The sequence below is a fragment of the Lagenorhynchus albirostris genome, chromosome 18 (assembly GCF_949774975.1).
Source record: "Lagenorhynchus albirostris chromosome 18, mLagAlb1.1, whole genome shotgun sequence".
Classification (NCBI taxonomy): domain Eukaryota; kingdom Metazoa; phylum Chordata; class Mammalia; order Artiodactyla; family Delphinidae; genus Lagenorhynchus; species Lagenorhynchus albirostris.
In genome coordinates, this window is record NC_083112.1 from 18,954,260 (window position 1) to 18,974,140 (window position 19,881).

A 19,881-nucleotide genomic window follows, 5' to 3' on the forward strand; every position below is an offset into this window, starting at 1 on the left:
TAAAGGAAGATATGTCAAGAAAATGATGTACAAACAAAATGGAAATATCAATAGATAGAACCTAAAAAAGAAGTCTCTAGAAATTCTGGAGCTGAAAAGTATAATAACCAAAATGAAAAATTCACTACAGAGATTCAGAGATAGATTTGAGAAAGCAGAAGCAAGAAACAACAAACTTGAAGACAGGACAATGTACCGAGTCTGAGAAACAGAAAGAAAAAATCTGAAGAAAAGCGAACAGAGACTAAGGGACCTGTAAGACACCATTAAGTGGAACAACATATGCATTATGGGAGTTCCAGAAGAAGAGAGAGAAAAAAGAAACGGACAATATTTTTTAAAATAATGGCCAAAATTTCCAAAATGTGATGAAAGACATGAATATAAGCATCCAAGAAGCTTAAACTCCAAGTAGGATGAACTCAAAGGGACCCATTCCAAGACATATTATAAGCAAGCTGTCAGTTCCAAGGACAAAGGGAGAATTTTTTTTTTTTTTTTTTTTTTTTTGGTATGCGGGCCTCTCACTGTTGTGGCCTCTCTCGTTGCAGAGCACAGGCTCCGGATGCGCAGGCTCAGTGGCCATGGCTCATGGGCCCAGCCACTCCGCGGCATGTGGGATCTTCCCGGACCAGGGCACAAACCCGTGTCCCCTGCATCAGCAGGCGGACTGTCAACCACTGCACCACCAGGGAAGCCCACAAAGGGAGAATTTTTAAAGCAGCAAGAAAGAAGAAAGCCATCATGTATAAAGGATCTTCAATAAGATTATCTGCAGATTTCTCATCAGAAACTCTGAAGGCCAGAAGGCAGTATTCAGAAGGAGCTGATGTATTCAATGTGCTAAAAGAAAAAAACTGTCAGCCAGGATTGCAATAGGCAGCAAAACTGTCCTTCGAAAGTGAGGAAAAAATTAAGACATTCTTAGATAAACAAAAGTTGAGGAAGATAATTATCATTACCACTATACATATCCTATGAGCAATGCTAAAAGGAGTCCTGCAGGTTGAAATTAAAGGACTAAAGTCAGTAACTCAAAGCCATATGAAGAAATAAAAATCTCAGTAAAAGTATATACATGGGCAGGACTTCCTGGGTGGTGCAGTGGTTAAGGATCTGCTTGCCAATGCAGGGGACACAGGTTCAATCCCTGGTCCAGAAAGATCCCACATGCCTCAGAGCAACTATACCCGTGAGCCACAAATACTCTGCGCTCTACAAATACCTGCGCTCTAGAGCCTGCAAGCCACAACTACTGAAGCGTGCGTGCCTAGAGCCCATGCTCAGCAACAAGAGAAGCCACTGCGATGAGAAGCCTGCGCACTGCAACGAAAAGTAGCCCCCACTCGCCACAACTAGAGAAAGCCTGTGCACAGCAACAAAGACCCACCGCAGCCAAAGATAAATAAAATAAATAAATTTTTAAAATAGGCAATTGCAGGGCTTCCCTGGTGGCGCAGTGGTTGAGAGTCCGCCTGCCAATGCAGGGGACACGGGTTTGTGCCCCGGTCCAGGAAGATCCCACATGCCGCGGAGCGGCTGGGCCCGTGAGCCATGGCCGCTGAGCCTGCGCGTCCGGAGCCTGTGCTCCGCGATGGGAGAGGCCACAACAGTGAGAGGCCCGTGTACCGCAAAAAAAAAAAAAAAAGGACAATTGCAAAAGATATTATTATTGTAATAATAATGTGTAACTTCACTTTTTGTTTTCTATATAATTTAAGAGACTGATGCATTAAAAATTATTAGTTTATGTTTTTGGACTCTCAATATAAAAAGACATAATTTTGTGACATCAACAACTGAAAGGAGTATGGACAGGACGGTTGAAGAAGCATAATTTTCTATGTTATTGAAGTTAAGCTTGAATAAATTCAAATTAGAGTGTTAAAACTTTAGGATGTTAAATGTAATTTCCATGTTAACTACAAAGAAAACAATGAAAGAATATACACAAAAGGAGATAAGAAAGGAATTTAAACATTTCAATAAAAAAGCCAGCTAAACACAAAAGAATTAGTGAAAACAGAAAATCAACAGAAAATCCAAGGAAACCAAAATCTGTTACTTTAAAAAGATCAATAAAATCAATAAGCCTACAGTCAGATTAACTACAAAAAGAGAGTGAAAGAGAAGACACAAATTACTCATAACAGAAATGTATGTGACTGTTTTTCTCTAGCTGCCTTTTCTCTCTTTAACTTTTGCCATTTTAATTATGATACGTCTTGGGTTCATATTGTTTGGGACTCTGGGTGTTTCCTGCACCTGGATATCTGTTTCATTGTCTAAGTTTGGGAAGTTTTCAGCCATAATTCCAACAATTACATTTTCTATCCTTTCTCTCTCTCTTCTCCTTCTGGGACCCCTATATTGTGAATTTTAGTGCACCTGATATTGTCCCAAAGGTTCCTTATTCTTCTCATTTTTTAAAATCTGTTTTTCTTTTTGCTGTTCTGACTGGGTGATTTCTGTTATTCTTTCAGATCCCTTACACATTCTCCTGTATCACCTAACCTGCTGTTAATTCTCTCTAGTGTGTTTTTCATTTCAGTTGTTGTGTTCTTCAGTTTTTTTTTTTTTTTTTTTTTTTTTTTTTTTGCGGTACACGGGCCTCTCACTGTTCTGGCCTCTCCCCTTGCGGAGCACAGGCTCCGGATGCGCAGGCTCAGTGGCCATGGCTCACGGGCCCAGCCACTCCGCGGCATGTGGGATCTTCCTGGACCGGGGCACGAACCTGTGTCCCCTGCATCGGCAGGTGGACTCTGTGCCACCAGGAAAGCCCCCTGACTGGTTTTTTTGTGTGTGTAGTTCCTTGTTAAAATTCTCACTGTGTTCATCTATTCTTTTCCCCAGTTCTGTTAGCATACTTATTACTATCGCTTTGAATTCTTTATCAGGTATTTACCTCTGTTTCATTAGAGTCTGTTTTTTTCCCCCCAGGGTTTTTTTCTTGCTCTTTCATTTGAAACATACTCCTCTGTCTTCTCATTTTGTTTAACTTTCTCTGTCGCCATGAAATTAGGTGAAGCAGTTACCTCTCCCAGTCTTGAAGGCAGGTCCTCATGTGGGAATGTCTCTATGCAGTCTGCATGTGTCCAGTTGCTTTGGTAGGAGTGCTGCTGGATCTGAAGTGAGCACAGTCTGGATCTTCCCTCAGGGTGTGCTGGCAGCCAACACTTTGGTAGGAGGTAGGGCTGAAGCTGGAGTGGCTAGTCAGAGCTGGGGCTTCTCTGCTCAATGGCTGTCACCGCCCTGTGAGAGGTGGGGTGGGGCTCAAGGGGCTGGAACAGGAGTCCTGAGGGAACTGGGTTTCGGCTAGGTGGGTGGCAGTCCCTGCCTTGGTTTGGGGCTCATCCAGGGCTCGAGGGCATGGAGCTGTACTTCTGTGCTGATTTCACTCTCCCCACCCTCTGGTGCACATGCCTTGGTTAGAGGCTGGGTCAGGGCTTGAGGGGCTGGTGCCATGCCACTGACCTGGTTTTGCTCCCTTCTAGGTGTGAGCAGGGGCACACAATCCTGCGATGGCGGGCTCCACCCTAGAGCTACTTTCGCTCCCTCTTGAGTGTGTGTAAGGAAGCCTCACTTGAGTGACAACATTCTCCGCCCGGGATCTGGTTTCACTCCCCGCCGAGTGTACACACTGACACACATGCTGGTAATGGCTGCCTCCACAGTCAGAGACAGGGGCTGGGTCCAAGCAGGCTTGGATCCCTCCACGTGTGCGCACTCTCATCAACAGCCTGCGCCTTAGTCGGGTGCAGCACCAGAGCAAGAGGCGCTGGAGCAGGAGCCCTGTGCAGGCTGGGGAGTACACTGGGGCGGTCCTGAGAAGCCGGCCAGAGCCCCAGGAAGTTTTCCATCTGCTGCCTCTGTGCTGTGACTGGGAGGAAGCAAGTCTGTGCATGCTCTTCAAAAGCGGTGTCTCGGTTTCTTATACCTCTCCAGTAAGCCCCACTGATTTTCAAACCAGTTAAGGGGGTCATCTTCCCAGCACTGGACCCTTGGGCTAGGATGCCTAATATGTGGCTCAAATCCCTCACTCCCTCAGGGATGATTCCCAAGCCTGTGACATCCCCTTCCTCTTGTGTCCCCCACAGCAGGTACAGGTCCCGACCAGATTGCTTCTCCTCCCTTCCTACCAGCCTTCGTGTGGTTCTTCCTTTACAGCCTTGGTTGTAGAAGAGTCATCTTGCTAGTCCCCGGGTCGATTTCACCAAACATCACTCTGTATGTAGTTCTGGTTTTGATGTGTTCAAGTGAGTGAAGGTGAGCCCGTGTCCTTTAACTCCATCTTGATCTCTCTCTCCTCCCTCCGTACGGTTTTTCACAGCGGCTGCACCAATATACATTCTTACCAACAGTGTACTAGGGTTCCCTTTTCTCTACATTCTCACCAACACTTGTTATTTCTTGTCTTTTTGATAATAGCCATTCTAACAGATGTGAGTGATATTTTATTATGGCTTGATTTGCATTTTCCCAATGATTAGAGATGTTAAGCACCTTTTCATGTACCTGTAAGTCATCCATATGTCTTCTATGGAAATATGTCTATTCTGTTCCTCTGCCCAGTTTTTAACTGGACTGTTTGTTCTTTATGTATTTTGGATATTAACCCCTTATCAGATATATGATTTGCAAATATTTTCTCCCAATTGGTAGGTTGCCTTTTCATTTCGTTGACGCTTTCCTTTCCTGTACAGAAGCTTTTTATTTTGACGTAGTCCTACCTGTTTATTTTTGCTTTTGTTGCCTTTGCTTTTGGTGTCAAATTCAAAAAATCATCGCCAAGACTGATGTCAAGGAGCTTACCACCTGTTTTCTTCTAGGAGTTTACGGTTTCTTATGTTCAAGTCTTTAATCCACTTCAAGCTCGTTTTTGTCTATGGTGTGAGACAGTGAGTTTCATTTTGTGCATGTGGCTGTCCAGTTTTCCCGGCACCCTTTATTGAAGACACTGTCTTACCCCTGTTGTATATTCTTGGCTCCTTTTGTCACAAATTAATTGACCACATATGTGTGTGGGTTTATTTCTGGGCTCTCTATTCTTTTCCATTGATCTATGTGTCTGTTTGAATGCTAATCCCATTCCATTCTGATTAATGTAGCTTTGTAATATAGTTTGAAGTCAGGAAGTATGATAGCAATGATACTTAGATACAATACCAACCAAAGGCATGATTCAGAAAAGAATTTATAAACCAGACTTTATTAAAATTAAATATTTCTGCTCTGTGAAAGACACTGTCAAGATAATGAGAAGTCAAGCCACAGAATGGGAGAAAATATTGGCAAAAGATATACCTGAAAAGGACTGTTACCCAAAATACATAAACTCCTCCTAAAACTCCTCCTAAAACAATAAGAAAATAAACAGCAGATTTAAAAATTGGCACAAGGTGTAGTCACCGCTCCAAAGAAGATGTACAGATGGCAAGTAAGCATATGAAAAGATGTTCAGCATCACATATCATTAGAGAATTGCAAAGTAAAACAATGAGAGAGCACACCTATTAGAATGGTCAAAATTCAAAACACTGACAACACCAAATGCTGGGAAGAATGTGAAACAATAAGAACTTTCATTAATGATACAGCCACTCTGGATATAATCTGGACGTTTCTTACAAAAATAAACGTACTCTTACCATAGGATCTTACCACAGGATCCAGCAATCACACTCCTTGGTGTTTACTTAAAGAGTGGAAAACTGATGTCCACACAAAAACCTATACACGAATGTTCACAGCAGCTTTATTCATAATAGCTAAAACCTATGAACAGCACATCCATCTTTCAGTAAATGAATGATTAAACAAACTGTGGTCCAGCCATACCATGGAATACTACCAAAAAAAAAAAAACAACGAACAAACTATTTGCAATGGGCTGAATTGTGCTCCCCCCACAAAATTCCTATGTTGCAGCCCTAACCCCAAGTACCTGAGAATGTAACTGTATTTGGAGACAGGGTCTCAAAGAGGTACAGTAAGTTGAAATGAGGACAGAAGTGTGGGCCTTACTGAATCTGACTAGCATCCTTACATGAACAGGAAATCTGACACACAAAAAGGCGCCAGGGATACGCGCACAGGAAAACCATTCCAGAACATAAGGAGAAGGCAGCCATCTGCAAGCCAAGGAGAGAGACCTCAGAAGAAACCAAAGCTGCCCAGCTCTTATCTTGGATTTCCAGCCTCCAAAACTGTGAGAAAATACATTTCTGCTGTCTAAGCCACCCAGTCTGTAGTATTTTGTTACAGCAGCCTTAGTAAACTAATATACTGACATATAACATCACTGTATCTCCAGGGAATTAAGCTGAATGAAAAAAGACAATCCCAAAGGTTAAATACTATATGACCTCACATCCAATTCATTCTTGATGTTACAAAATACAGTTAACCCTTGAAGAACATGGCTATGAACTCTGTGCATCCACTTACAGGCAGACTTTTTTCAGTAGTAAATACTATACTACTACGTGACCTAAGGTTGGCTGAACCTTCAGATGTGAAACTGCGGAAACAGAGGAACCTTGTATAGGAAGGAACTGCATATGCGGATTGTTGACTGTGTGGAGGGTTGGCGCCCCTAACCCGCACACTGTTCAAGGGTCAACAGTATGTCATAATATCATTGAGTAAAGATCTTATTAAATGTCTATGTACAGTCAAACTGGGCTATTGGTACTGTCAAGATAATACTTGAAAAGATGATTATAATCATTGGTCACCTTTACAGAATGTTACAAAACAAACTCATCAGCTTGAAAACTAGTCAATAAAAGCAAAGAATAAAGCACTTATCCTACCTTTCCTGAATAATCTGTACTTCAGAATAAGAATAATTGATGGAGGAAAGTTTCCATTTACAGAAGAATTACAGCTAATAATTGAAAACGGAATGATAAAGTTATCAGTTCACCATTTAGCAACCCCTGATGGATCTAGTCAATGGTCATCAATAATAGCTTACATCAAAAAAAGAAAAAAAAAGAGAGAGAGATAGCAAGACATTATGTGTCTACTAACAGTCATACACAACAACATCTCTGAAGTATTTCTTCTGGAAAATATCAAACCAGGATCTGATCAGGCCTCTAGATCCATTTCTAGGAAACACAGAGAATTAGCAAATATGTTAAACAATGAAGGAGGTACAATCTGTAAAATACACACAGTAAGAAATTCCACAGGATAAACAATCCAGTTTCTTCAACAAATAAATTGAAAAAAAAAAAAGAAAGAAAAGAAAAGAAAGGAAAAGGGGGAGGGAAGGAAGACGTGAAACCAACAGATTAAAAGATTTAAGACACAAGTCAACCAATCATACTGTATGGACCTTATTTAAATCCTCATTAGAGCATACTGAAAAAAAAAAGAACTTATGAAACAATCAAGAAAATTTGAACGCTGGATACTTGATATTAAGGAATTTTCATTAATTTTGTCAGGTGTGATGAACTGTGGTCATTTTTTTAAGAGTTCTTATTTTTTTCCCCATACATACTGAAATATGTACAGATGAAACATCATATCTGGGATACTTTAAAATAATCTGGGGTCAGGGAGAAATAGAGTTTGGCTATGACTGATAACTGCTGAAGCTGGCTAAGAGGTATATGAGAAGTCATACTATTTTCTCTACCTACTTTTATAAATATCTGCAATTCTCCGTAACAAAATGTTTTAAAAAATTAATCTGAGGACTGGAAACAGAAATAAAAGAAGCTGCAAATATCCTACAACTGTAATACAAATATAACGTTCACGTACATGTTCTGAAGTGCACTTGGCTCAGCAACATCCACATACAATCAGGATACCAGCACCATCGCCAAACAGAAAGGGTACATATATTACTAAGGACTAGAAAACTACAGGTAAAGGGACGTTTCACTACACATAATTTTAAAATAGATATTCTGCTTTCTAAGGTTAGTAACAAACCCCTTCATATTTCTGCAGTATAGCTTAACTGGAATGCCTAGTATTACTCCAATTCCAAACTATTTTTTTCAATTATCTTTCTAAATATAATGACCTATAAAAATGCCTCTATCAAGGGCAATATATTTCAAAGCCCTTGAATACATACACACAAAAAACATATACAAACACACATACACACACACACATACACATGCAAAGCCCAAAGAAACTGACATTCAGACATCATTTCTGCTTTGCAGATGAGCAAACAGAGACTGGAGAATTAAACAATTTGCCTAAAATCATATAGCTACATTACAACTACAAAGTTTTTTGCTCTGAGGTCCAAGGTCTTTTCTATTCTACCACACTGTCATTCAAGACACAGAAAGAAAACCAAAATTCCAACAACTGATTCACCATAAGTCACAGTATGAAAAGCATTCCTGGCCAATTTCTTGATGGAAAGTTCCTTATTTTATTCATATGCTATAAGCAGCACGAACACAATCTAATCTTACAACAGCAATCACCTATTACATACTTACTAAACATTTATACAAGGAGAAATTTCTAGACAAAATACCACAAACCTTTCCTTTAAAAGAATTAATGTATGCTTTCATGTATGCATAAACAACTTCTTTTACTCTGAAGAACTCAAAAATGTGGATTTTAGCAAAAATACTGCATCAGAATCACTATACATCCATTTAAAACTTCAACCATTTTAACTGATTCTTAAATTTTCCTAAAAAAATATTAATGTAAGATTTTCTGCAGTAATTCTTAAGTCAAATAATTCCTCTTGCATGACCTAATATAGGCACTCATTTACACTAGTAAGTGCTTTATATGCATGAATTTATTTAATCCACAAAATAACTCCAAGTTCCAAAAATCATTGTTAGTTCCCTTTACAAATAAAAAACTGAGGCTTGGAGATTTTAGGTAACTTTTCGAGATCACAGAGCCAGTATATGGTAGATCTGAGACTTGAGTCAGTCCAGTCTGATGACAAATCCTTGCTCTTAACCCATCCTCTATTTCAATAAACATTATCTATTTTCAGTTGCCAAAAAGTGCCCTAAGTTACCACATTCCTCTTCTTGTTTCAAAGAAGACAGCCAATCGCAACTAGAATGGCTGCATAGGAAACAGGTTCATTTTGTCATTCATTCGCTTCTCAGCACACACTGGCTCATATTCTCCCTTAGAAATTACTGTATAAATGAAGGTTAAATTATCAGGTCAACCCTCAAAAACTTAACTATCACTTAAAATAAGATTTCTATGCAAAAGTCTGGTGAATTATAACAGGACAACACAACATCATCCAGTCGTACCCAACAAAAAGGTACCCCAAATCCCAAAGGCAACATGAAATTCCTTTCCTGTCTTCCTCAGCACACAACCAGGAATGACTGCACATGTCCTAGTCCCCATCATGAGCTCCATCAGGAGATGAGTTTTAAAGTGTGCCAGTTTCCGTAGAAAGCAGGGACAAAGCCAGGAGGAGAGAAGGGTAGGATACAAAAGCAGTAACATTTATTCATATATATATACACACATATATATACACATACATATGTATATATATACACATATATATACACATATATATGAAATGTTACTTTTATATATATAAAATATACATATATTTTTTTTATATATATATAGTATATATATATATTCAAGTCTGAAGCCCAAAACTATTAACTGCTACAGTTCAGTTAAAAAAAAAAAAAAAAAAAGTTTTCTGTGAACCAGCCCGGAAATCTAACTACCATATTGTACTTGCAAAGAGATTTGGAACACAACCAGCTTAAAAGTTGGAAACTATCTATACTCACCAAACTCTCTACAATCAAATACCCCTTCTCAACTTTCTGAAAACTAAAAGCCTAGTATTTATGGAAGAGAGAGAAGTGAAGGATTCTTTAACGGCATGCACAGAAACAGCTCTGTACATGAAGTACCCAAATCAGTGGAAATATACATTAGGTCCTTTGGGATGATACCAATAATATCATTCATCCAAGATACTTCAAGTATTCCTTTTTAGTATGGAGTTCTTGAATATGTCCAGATCTTTGGAACTGTGAGATTTGTTTTCTCCTTTTTTTTGTTACCAGGTGCTATGGACTGAATGCTTGTGTCCCCCCAAAATTCATATGCTGAAAACCTCATACCCAATGTGATGTTATTAGGGGATGAGGCCTTCAGGAGTGATTAGGTCAGGAGGGCAGAGCCCTCATGAATGGCATTGGTGCCCTTATAAAAGAAGCCAGTAAAAGCTCCCACCCACTCTGCCAAGTGAGGCCAGTGACAACGCACTATCTGTGAACAAGTAAGTGGGCCCTCACCAGACACAGAATCTGCCAGCACCATGATCTTGGTCTTCCCAGCCTCCAGAACTGTGAGAAATAAATTTCTATTGTTTATAAGCTACCCAGTTTATGGTATTTGTTATAATAGTCCAAATAGACTAAGACATCATAGATTTTTTTAATGGTTTTAAATAGTTATTTTTATGGGATGTACATAAGCACATTTTGTTGCATTGATCTGATCAGTAAAAAAAGACATACATGTACTCTACTACAATACTGATGAGAAAGTAAACTCATGAAAAGTGTCTGGAGTGCAATTTAGCAATAATTACCAAGAGTTTTATACATGTTCATAGCTTTTGACTCAGTAATTCAACTTGTAAGAATGTATTCTAATAATCAGAGATTGGTTCATGAATTTATTTAACAAGTTATCACAGACTTACTTTCTGCCAGGCATCACTCTTACGAATAAGGATGTTTAATCACATTATTTTACAGCTCCAAAGTTGGAGGAAAAAATGTCATATAACAGTAAGAGTTAACAAATTAAAATACATATAATGAATAAAATATTACACTACCACTGGAAACTACATTATCAAATATCAAAAAATATTTAATAACATAAGAAAATGCTCATATGTTAAGAAAAAAATTTTTTAAACAAGATACAAACCTATATGTAACTACATGTACCTACATATAACTACATGTATGGGATCATACATGTAGTTATATACAGTATGCTTTAGATCTTATTAGTCAGGGTCCTTGGTTAAGTTACTTAACCTTGCTCTACTTCAGTGTCTTCATCTATAAAATGAAGGTTTTACATTTTACATGTAAAATAAAGATTTTATATTTCACATCTTAACGGATTGTCAAATGGGTTCTTTGAAAAGTGTTTATAATATTCCCCAGCACATATAAAGCATCAATAATTATTTGCTGGTGGTATACACATACAGATGCAAAGAAAAAATGGAAGAAATATTTCAAAATATTACCAAATATCCTGAATTCTAAGGCAATCAGGAAATTTGAACACTATTATGAGATACTAAAAATTATTTTATAAGATATAAAAAATTATTTTATGAGGTATAAAATTATTTTATGAGGCATTTTTTGTTTTTTAAAAAGTCTTTATAGCAGACAGAAGTATTTATGAGTAAAATATGATACCTAAAATTTGCTTTAAAATACTTTGGTGGGGGGCCTACATGGAGAGTTTTGGGTTCTTTTTAATTTTTAATGTTATCAGAAGTAAATTGCCCCTGGGTAATAGAATTGTTACTAGCTTTGCTTTATATTTTCCATTTTCTACAGTGATTAAAAATTATTTTTAAAATTAGAAAAATGTTTTCAAAAAATTTTAAGACAATCCTTACCAAGACTCCATCCACAGATGAAACTTTCTCCCAAGTTAACCAAGCTCTTTCTCTGACATGATCTGGTATCCTTAATTTCTGACATAATGCAGTAAAATCAGGTTCTTCAGTTTCTTCAAACTCAAGCCTACCAAATGAAAATATACATGTAATAGGCACATACTTACAATCAAATTAATTAAATATTTGTTTCAATATTTTGCATATAATAGCACTATCCTGAAAGAAAGCATCACTAAATACTTTAGGATCTTGTTTATCTTTGAAAAAAATTACACTTAGAATTTAAACATATGTTTATCTTCTTCGGTCTTTCCAAAACAAGAATACCACACAGTGAAAAATGTCTGCTGGTCTGGTGAATCACATACTTTAGAGCAGCAAAATAGCCTTGTGAAGGAAAGTAAGTACAACAGCTAAAACTGTTTGGGAAAGCTGGGATGATACTAGCCAAGAGGAAAGCCTTAGATAATATTACAAAATCAATTCAATATCAGTAACTTTGCTAAAATACAATCAATGTTTCATTTAATCTACCTACTAGTATTTCTTACATGACCAAATTCAGCCTTTTCTTCTTGATCTTTCTTAACCAAGACAAGCAGTCAAAAAATTCTTCTTGCCTAATTCTTTTTCATTCACTTAACGTCTATTTGACATCTAATAATAATAATAGTAGTACGAGGCATAGCTTACAGTTTTTTAGTATTTGCTATGGCCCCATACAAAGTACCCTGGATGAAGGTAGACGGAACCCCACATCAGCCCTATTAGGTAAGTACTCTTATTATCCTTGTTTTACAGATAAGTACCAAATCAGAAAAGTTAAAAGTACTCACCTGAGATCACAGCCAGTAAATGGGAAACCCTGATATAAACCCAATAACCTAACTCTATAATCCATGCCCCTGACCACTATTCCAGACTGCCAACCCTACTTCGAAACATAATTACCTTTTGGTTATCTCAAGAATGAAGATGGTATGTTGTTCCTAGTGATGGTTTCCCTTACAACTGTATCACTTAAGCCAGAGATAATACAGTAGCAGGAAGACCTCAACTCTCAAAGTAGACATGGGCTCTGTCACTGGAAATGCAGTTGGACTGGGCCCTGAATCCATCCCAAGTAAGTTTCTCCGCTTCAGATTGCCAGGCAGTGGTTCTATCCTTGTTAAGTAGTTAACCTGTAGAGTTTGATAGCCCATGCTAAGGAAACATTTTATGGGTAAGGATAATCAAGAACAGACTGCATGGTTTTGACTTACAGGAGAATTTTTGATAGTTCCATCATTTAAAGGTATATAAAATACAGTTTTGCAAAATAAAAGAAACAAAGTCTCTTTTCCCAGGTGATGGCCAGAACTTCAATATTTCTGGTTACCCTACAATAATCAAGAATGCTTCCAAGCTCTGTGGATAACATGGGGTTCTTTACAGTAGACTTCACTGCACTTTACAAAGGGAAACTGGAAAGTACTGTATATATCAGTCTAATCAGAAACGAATGTCTTCTCCCAGAACATCCCTGGGCTTTTTTTTTTTAAACTAGCGAGAATGATTTTTAATTAATACATAAGACAGTCTAAATATATGCATTTCGAATAGCTTTTCACAAGCCATTTCCAAAGCCCATTCCAATCTTTAACAATTTGTCCCGAATTCTGTTAGTGTCTGGGGAGATAAGAGAAATAGGACTTGCTGATAGACTAGAACTGCAGGAGGGAGTACTGAGGGACAGAAAGGTGTCCCATTCCCTTGAAACTAATGTGTAGTCTCAAAGTAGGGCTAGTGCTGACAATAATAATGACAACTGTATTCGTTCAATCTTGGGTTCTAACCATAAAGCATCACAATCAAGAAAAATAAGCTGCTGCAATATATATCTCCTTGTCATATTCTGCTGCATTATCATGGACTTGCTTAAATTTAGAATCCACTTAGGAGAAAAAAAAATAATTCCATATGAGCACAAAAACACTAATTTTGTACTCAAACAAACAAAACAAAAAAGGAGGACACCAGGATCCTCGCTGGCTCAAAGCCAAAACGCAAAATGGAAGAAATAATGAGGCACGCTGAAGCAGACTAACATGAAAGAAGAGTTTTATGCAACGAGAAAAAAGAAAAAGTTTAGAAACTTTCAAGCTCTTGGGCTAAATGTCTCACAATATTTTTGCCCATGCACCAGTTCCTCTAAAGAGTTATGTTCCACCGGTCACTACCGATGGCTGTGAATCCTCACGTACTGAAAGCACTCTTCTAAAGGAACGCCATAAAGCACCTCAGCCGAGTTTCCTGGGGGCAACTGACACCCAGGACCCTGCGCTTCACGTCCGATGGCATCTCTGCAGCAGCGTCCAAGGCTTTTCTGGCTGGCCTCTCCCAGGACTGGGCTTCAGATGCAGCTGCACGCCCAGAGGAAAATACTTTCCAACTGCTGCATCGCAGGAGACCAAAACAGAAAATCAAATGACCACCGGAGGACTACAAACCTCAACATGAGAAAAACCTCTCCAACAGGCACCAGTGGTTTTTTTTTTTTTTCCGTTTTGCATTTGATGGGGTCTCGAAATCACCCGCCGCCTGCGAGACTCCAGTCTCGCGGAGGAAAGGCGGCACCTGTCACTTCGCTCAGCGACCCGAGCCCCATCCGCCCGACACCTGTCAAGCTGGAGCCGAGACCCCTCCCGGCCGCCCTCTCCTCGCTCCCGAACCCAGACTCCTGTCAGCCTCCTCCGGGCGCTCCGCGGCGGTGGGGCACCGGGAGAGTCCCTACTCCTGCCGGGACCCGGTCCCCGGCGGAGACGCGCCCCCGCCTAGACGCCGCGGCGCCCGCCGACGCACCCTCCGGGCGCCCTTCCTGCGCGCCGCCGGCGGCGGCGGCTCGGCTCGCTCACCTGGCCAGAGGCAGGTCCTCGGGGCCGCTATCCTGCTCGGGGTCCTCCTCAGGAGGAGGCGGCGGGGGAGGCGGCGGGGGCTCCGCGGCTGCAGCGGCGGCTGCTGCTCTACGGGGGGTTTTGGGCGGCATGACGCCCTCGCAGGGCAGGCGCCGGCGGACGCTGGAGGAGGGCCGGGGAGGGAGGACGCGCGCACGTCGGGCACGCCCCGTCCTCTGCCGACTCCCGTTACAAAAATAATTTGAACGTCCCCTGAGAAAAACCGGACGAGCCCTCCCCCGCCCGGCAACCGAGCGCCGCGTCCAACCGCGGGAAAACGTCACTTCCGCCAGCGGCGTCACGTCCGCGAGGCTCCCGGGCCCGCCGGCGTCGGGAGGGCACCGGGGTGCCGGGCGATGCGCGGGGCGGGGGCGCGGTCGGGAGGGGAGCCCTGGCCTGGGCCCAGGCGCCCGCCCAGAGGCAGCTGCAGCCGCCTGAACCTGTCTCTTCCCGAAACTCGCCCTTCCAGGCGTGGGTTCCGGTAACGGGACGCTACCCAGCCTGGTGGGCGAGCGCAGGTCCCATCACTATCTGCGGGTGGATCCGGAGCTACGGCGGAGGCCCTGCCGGGAGTATCTGGCGAGCGCACCCGGGGCGGGCACGCCCCTCTGCTCCGTGGGCGGTGCCCTCCCTCTCGCCCGCAGTCCTACCGCCCAATCCGTTAAGCGAAGTCGTCCGAAACAAAAACAAAAACTTCTGGAACACCTCTCAGGAGCTGAATTTTGCCAACCCTTAGGAGAGACCAAGTATGGGACAGTGACTGGCCTTTTAGAGTTCTTTTGGGGAAGGGGTTGGGCAAAGAACTGATGACAGGGTGCTAAATGATTTAACAGGGGTGTAAAATCAGGAAGCACCCTCGAAATGTATAAGGGACAGCTTCAGAGGAGCAGTGGCATTTGAAGTTTGCCCGATGGACCTAACATTTAAGGAGGACTTTGTGTACAAGGGACTGTTCTGGCCACTTTACATAATTGTCCTACTTAATACTCAGAAACAACCCTTTAAAATGAGTCGTAGTCCTATTACACTTCCCAGCTGGGAAAACAGGCTCGGAGGAGTTAATTTAACCAATATTACAGAGCTGATGGGTGATGTTAGGTGAGCCGACGCGTGTTGTGAATGAGTTGACCGAAATATTAACAGGGGAAGAAAAGTTAGTTTTTATTCTCTTTCCTAGGGAGGAAAGGGGCCAAAAGCATAGAGTGGCGTTGGCCCTGAAGGGTGGGCGTTTGAGTCTTTTACTGAGTCTTAAAGGGCAAGATGCAAGAAAGAGGGGATGGGTTGATATCTATTCTGGTCCGCAGTTGTCACCAGGCTGGCTGTGCTTCTATAGGATGTGTTTTTTCTGAGAATAGACTTGTTGTCTTCAGTAATTTTCCAGTCCTTGGGTGTCTGAAAGAGACTTGATAGTGGCCCTTGACAGACGTTACCTTATTTTGAACAATGTTAAATGGGTTTACAGGTGGTAGAGGATTTGAACCCAGGTATATTTGACTCCACTTATCCATTACATCGTGTTAAAGAAAACACCAAGAGAGGGAAACGGCATGTGCAAAGGCACAAAGACATCAGAGAAGAGCTTGCTGGAACTACCACCATCAAGCATTGGCTTAGAAACTGTCTCTTGTCTCTTGGTACTTGCTTATACTAATAGATTGCCTAGTTTGAGCACATGTTTTTCTCTCATTGGCAGATGCTGTGGGTTGCCGGTTCAGAGCCTCTCAACTGAGGTGCTGTGAATAAAATACAGCTGTGCTCCGGTGTGAACCCCCCCCCCCATCCTTAGAACAGCTGAGCAAGGCTGAGGCAGCAGCCCCAGGCAAGTCGTAGCTCTTGGGTTTATCCCTGTGTGTCGTACAATGGATTATCACTTTCTGTGTATGCCATGGTATATGCCAGAATGTGAAAAAGGGGTGGCAATCATTGGCCTGCTCAACAGCTGGTTCTGCCTAAGTTCAGAAACCCTCTCTCGGGGACTAAAATTTATCTGGTGGTAGGGTCCATGCCCAGGCCCGGCTACAGAGAGCACATACCATCACAGTGGTAATTCCACTCACCTTGCCCAGGATTAGGGTAGTCAGGAGCACAGGATCCAGTTTTGGTCTTTGCAGGATCAAAGAGAGGCTGCTGGGAGCCTGCTGAAAAGAGATACAAGGATGACATAGTTCTTCTACCCCTTAACTATTTGGAGGATGTGACACTTGCAGTTGCTGCAGCCATTGTGACTTAAGACAAGCTGACCTGAGGATGAGGCAGAAATACTAAGGATGGCACAGTAGGAAAATCAGAAAATCTGGGTCCTTGGTGACATAACTGAGCCTCTGATTTGACCAACCCTGCAGCTGACCTTAACAGAGCTGGGGTTTTCAGTTGTTTCCACCAAAAAGCATCATAACTGATAATATTGCTCCAGTGAACCCCTTCAGGATAGACAGCCATCATTGAGGTTGCCCTTAGTACCTAGCACGGTGTTGGGCACACAGTAACTGCTTGTTTGCTAAAACTGGGGAGGGAAGGAAAGCAGAGGAAAGTTCTAGGAACTGAAGTAAACTCTCTTCATATATAGATATGACTTGCTTTGTTAAACCCAACTTATCGACACCTGGGTTTACTATAATTATGATAGCTCAAGAGAGATTTCTCAATTTATAAAAGGATGTGTATTTTTACCATGGATTACTTTAACTATGTTCCCTACTATAAAGTCCTCATACCAAACTCAGAGGGAACTGAGTCAATCAACATCCTTATATTCCCCCACAGCTTTCTGTTGCACCACCAAAGAAGTGTTAGAAATTCTGCAGATTCTTCAAAGAAGTTTCCCCTGATCTTCCTCTACCTGCATAGTACTTGTAAGATTACTGTAAGACAGAAAAAAAAAGTCTTTCTTAGATTTTATACCTGGAGATAGAACTCTCTTCAGTATGAGGCCCCTTCAATGATATCAGAATTTTTTTTTTAGTCTCCCCTAGTCTAAGAAGTCTTCCTTCGACTTTTTTTGTAAGCTACCACACTGTTTCCGTTTCTTTCCCATCTAGCTTCTTGAAAGGGTAGTCCCCATTTGTGCTCTCACTCTCCCAACTCCTCAGCCTGCCTCTCTTTGACTGTCACCACCAGCACTCCACTGAAACCACTCTTTCAAAGGTCACCGGTGTCCTAATTGTCAACTCATGGCTTCTTTTAGGTCCTCGACCTACTTGACCTTTCTTGTAGTTAACACAGTTAACCACTTCCTCTTTCTTAAAACTTCCCTAGTCTTCCACAAATCCATGATCTCCTTGTTCACCCCCTCTCTTCTGTTACTTCATAAGCTCCTCCACTAGTTCTCCCAGCAGTGCTATTCAAAGTGTGGTCCTTGGACCAGTGCCAGTCTGTAAACTGCTCGTGTTTAGTCCACAAGGAGATAAGTACAGAGGTTAAGAGTAAATGCTTAGCAGCATTTATAGGAGTTTCACATTTAAGCAATATCCAAGCATGTGATCATTGGACACCCCTCATTAAACGGAGTATAGAGTGGTTCAGATGTTCTCCAACCCGCGTGGTGAGTTGCAAGTCAGTGGCATGATTGTGTCCTTGTCATGTGCCGTAGGACCACATTAGTGAAGGAGTGAAATTTTTAAGGTTAGTTTGTCAACTGTAACCCAAAAGTGAATACAAATCTTGAAAATGTAAATATTTATTTACTTTTATAACTTGTTATTTTTACAGTCATTTTAATTTTTAATCAAGCCCATTTTTTGAAATTCATAGCCAAACTTGGGAAGTAAAATTTGTGTCATTTGTTTTTAACCCTAAATTGTAGGTGGTGAAATAAGCCTCACTGTCCTGTTTCATCAAGAAAAGACACATCAGTAGTGGGTTAGTAATAGTAGTAGTAAACCAAATAATAACCAGAGAAGTGATTCCAAGAGTTAAAGATCTGAGTGTTTGTACGAATTTTACTCAGAAATAATCCTCCATCTACTGAGCTCACAGCCATAACTCATAGTAAAGTACTAAAATCATGAACTGACTAATGAAGCAATAAAGCCATCAAATTTCAATGGCATTTACATATAAAATATAAAGAAACTAACTATGAATGTGATAAAACATTTTGAATTTTTATTTTCCATGAAAATAAACACACATAGGGAATTCATGGATCCAGAATCTATTTCTTTCATTGAAAGATAATTTAAATGTAACTATAACTTAATAGGATAAGTCTTTGGAATGGGCTACTGATGAAGAATTGAAGATGAATTTTGAAAATAAAGCATCGTTTGCTTCATTTGAGATAAAAATTAAAAGTGAATATCTGAGCTTGCTGAAATTGTTTTAAAATCTCTTCTTGCAGGGAATTCCCTGGCGGTCCAGTGGTTAGGACTCGGCACTGTCACTGCTGGGGCCCGGGTTCAATCCCTGGTCGGGGAACTAAGATCCCGCAAGCCGCATGGCCAAAATAAATAAAGAAATAAATAAATGAAATAAAATCTCTTCTTCCATTCCCTTAAACATACCTTTGAGAGACTGATTTCTCTGCTATTAGTGTTCTCAAATACAACATAGAAACAGTTTAGATATACATTACCTCCTGCTAGTGGCATTGTCAGCAATCCAACCTAGATTAGAGGATTTAAGAAGCAAGAAGCACATTCATTTGTCATGTTAAAAACTTTAAATATTGACAAACTTAAAATATTAAATACTCTCATAGTATTTAATATGAGAAATTGCCAATTCAGTACCAACCTTTTGTTTAGTTGTTATGACCATGGAATGATAGGAAATTAAGGTTGTATTAGCAATTCTCTATATTAATCACCTACGTGTACACTTTCAGTGAACAAAGTGCAGTTTCTGTACCTTTTTCTTTTATTCTATGTTATTTTTGGTTTTAATTCTGTTTTTTGAAATGTAATTTTTGTCTGTTTAAAATACTTAAAGCGTGAGCTTGTGTTTGGTATGCCTTTTTTGTTTTCATTTGATTTTTCTAGTACTTTTCAAAATGTTATTTTCCGAAAGTTTATTTTTCATGAAAAATTGGAAATTAAAAGAAAGGAAAGTTCATTCCTTCACAGATAGTGTAAGATAGCACTGGCCTAGGAGATCTTCAACTCTCTTCTCTTCTTGCTCTATTTCATTTCCATGATTTAAATCACCTCCCATATGTGTGTTCTTAGATTCTTTCTGGTTTCAGGAAACAGAGACCTACTCAATTTACCTGAATTATTCAGGGTTTATGATTAGTTTAGGGGAAAAAAGTGAAAAAGACAAAAAAAAAAAAAGAGTCCCTGCTGC

The 19,881-nt window shown here is 40.5% G+C and overlaps 1 protein-coding gene, 1 long non-coding RNA gene and 1 other non-coding gene across 9 annotated transcripts in view; 2 read left to right on the top strand and 1 right to left on the bottom strand.

Moving 5' to 3' along the window:
* The window catches only part of RB1 (RB transcriptional corepressor 1), a 146,893-nt gene extending 132,019 nt beyond the window's left edge, over positions 1-14,874 (bottom strand). For 3 of the 7 annotated variants that reach the window (XM_060129348.1, XM_060129347.1, XM_060129351.1), the window contains exons 1-2: positions 14,560-14,874; positions 11,663-11,789 (exon numbers count right to left, since the gene is read on the bottom strand). In XM_060129348.1, coding sequence (XP_059985331.1) covers positions 11,663-11,789; positions 14,560-14,690 — 258 coding nt within the window. In that variant the 5' untranslated portion in view covers positions 14,691-14,874. The remainder of the gene's footprint in view (positions 1-11,662; positions 11,790-14,559) is intronic. The other 4 variants (XR_009536812.1, XM_060129349.1, XM_060129346.1 and 1 more) reach the window with 3 other exon arrangements.
* A 2,015-nt stretch (positions 14,875-16,889) lies between these two features.
* LOC132508906 (uncharacterized) lies at positions 16,890-19,099 on the top strand. The gene is made up of 3 exons (XR_009536814.1): positions 16,890-17,450; positions 18,401-18,456; positions 18,938-19,099. It is a non-coding gene; the product is annotated as an uncharacterized LOC132508906 (long non-coding RNA).
* TRNAD-GUC (transfer RNA aspartic acid (anticodon GUC)) lies at positions 18,943-19,014 on the top strand. The gene has a single exon. It is a non-coding gene; the product is annotated as a tRNA-Asp (tRNA).
* Positions 19,100-19,881: the final 782 nt, after the last annotated feature.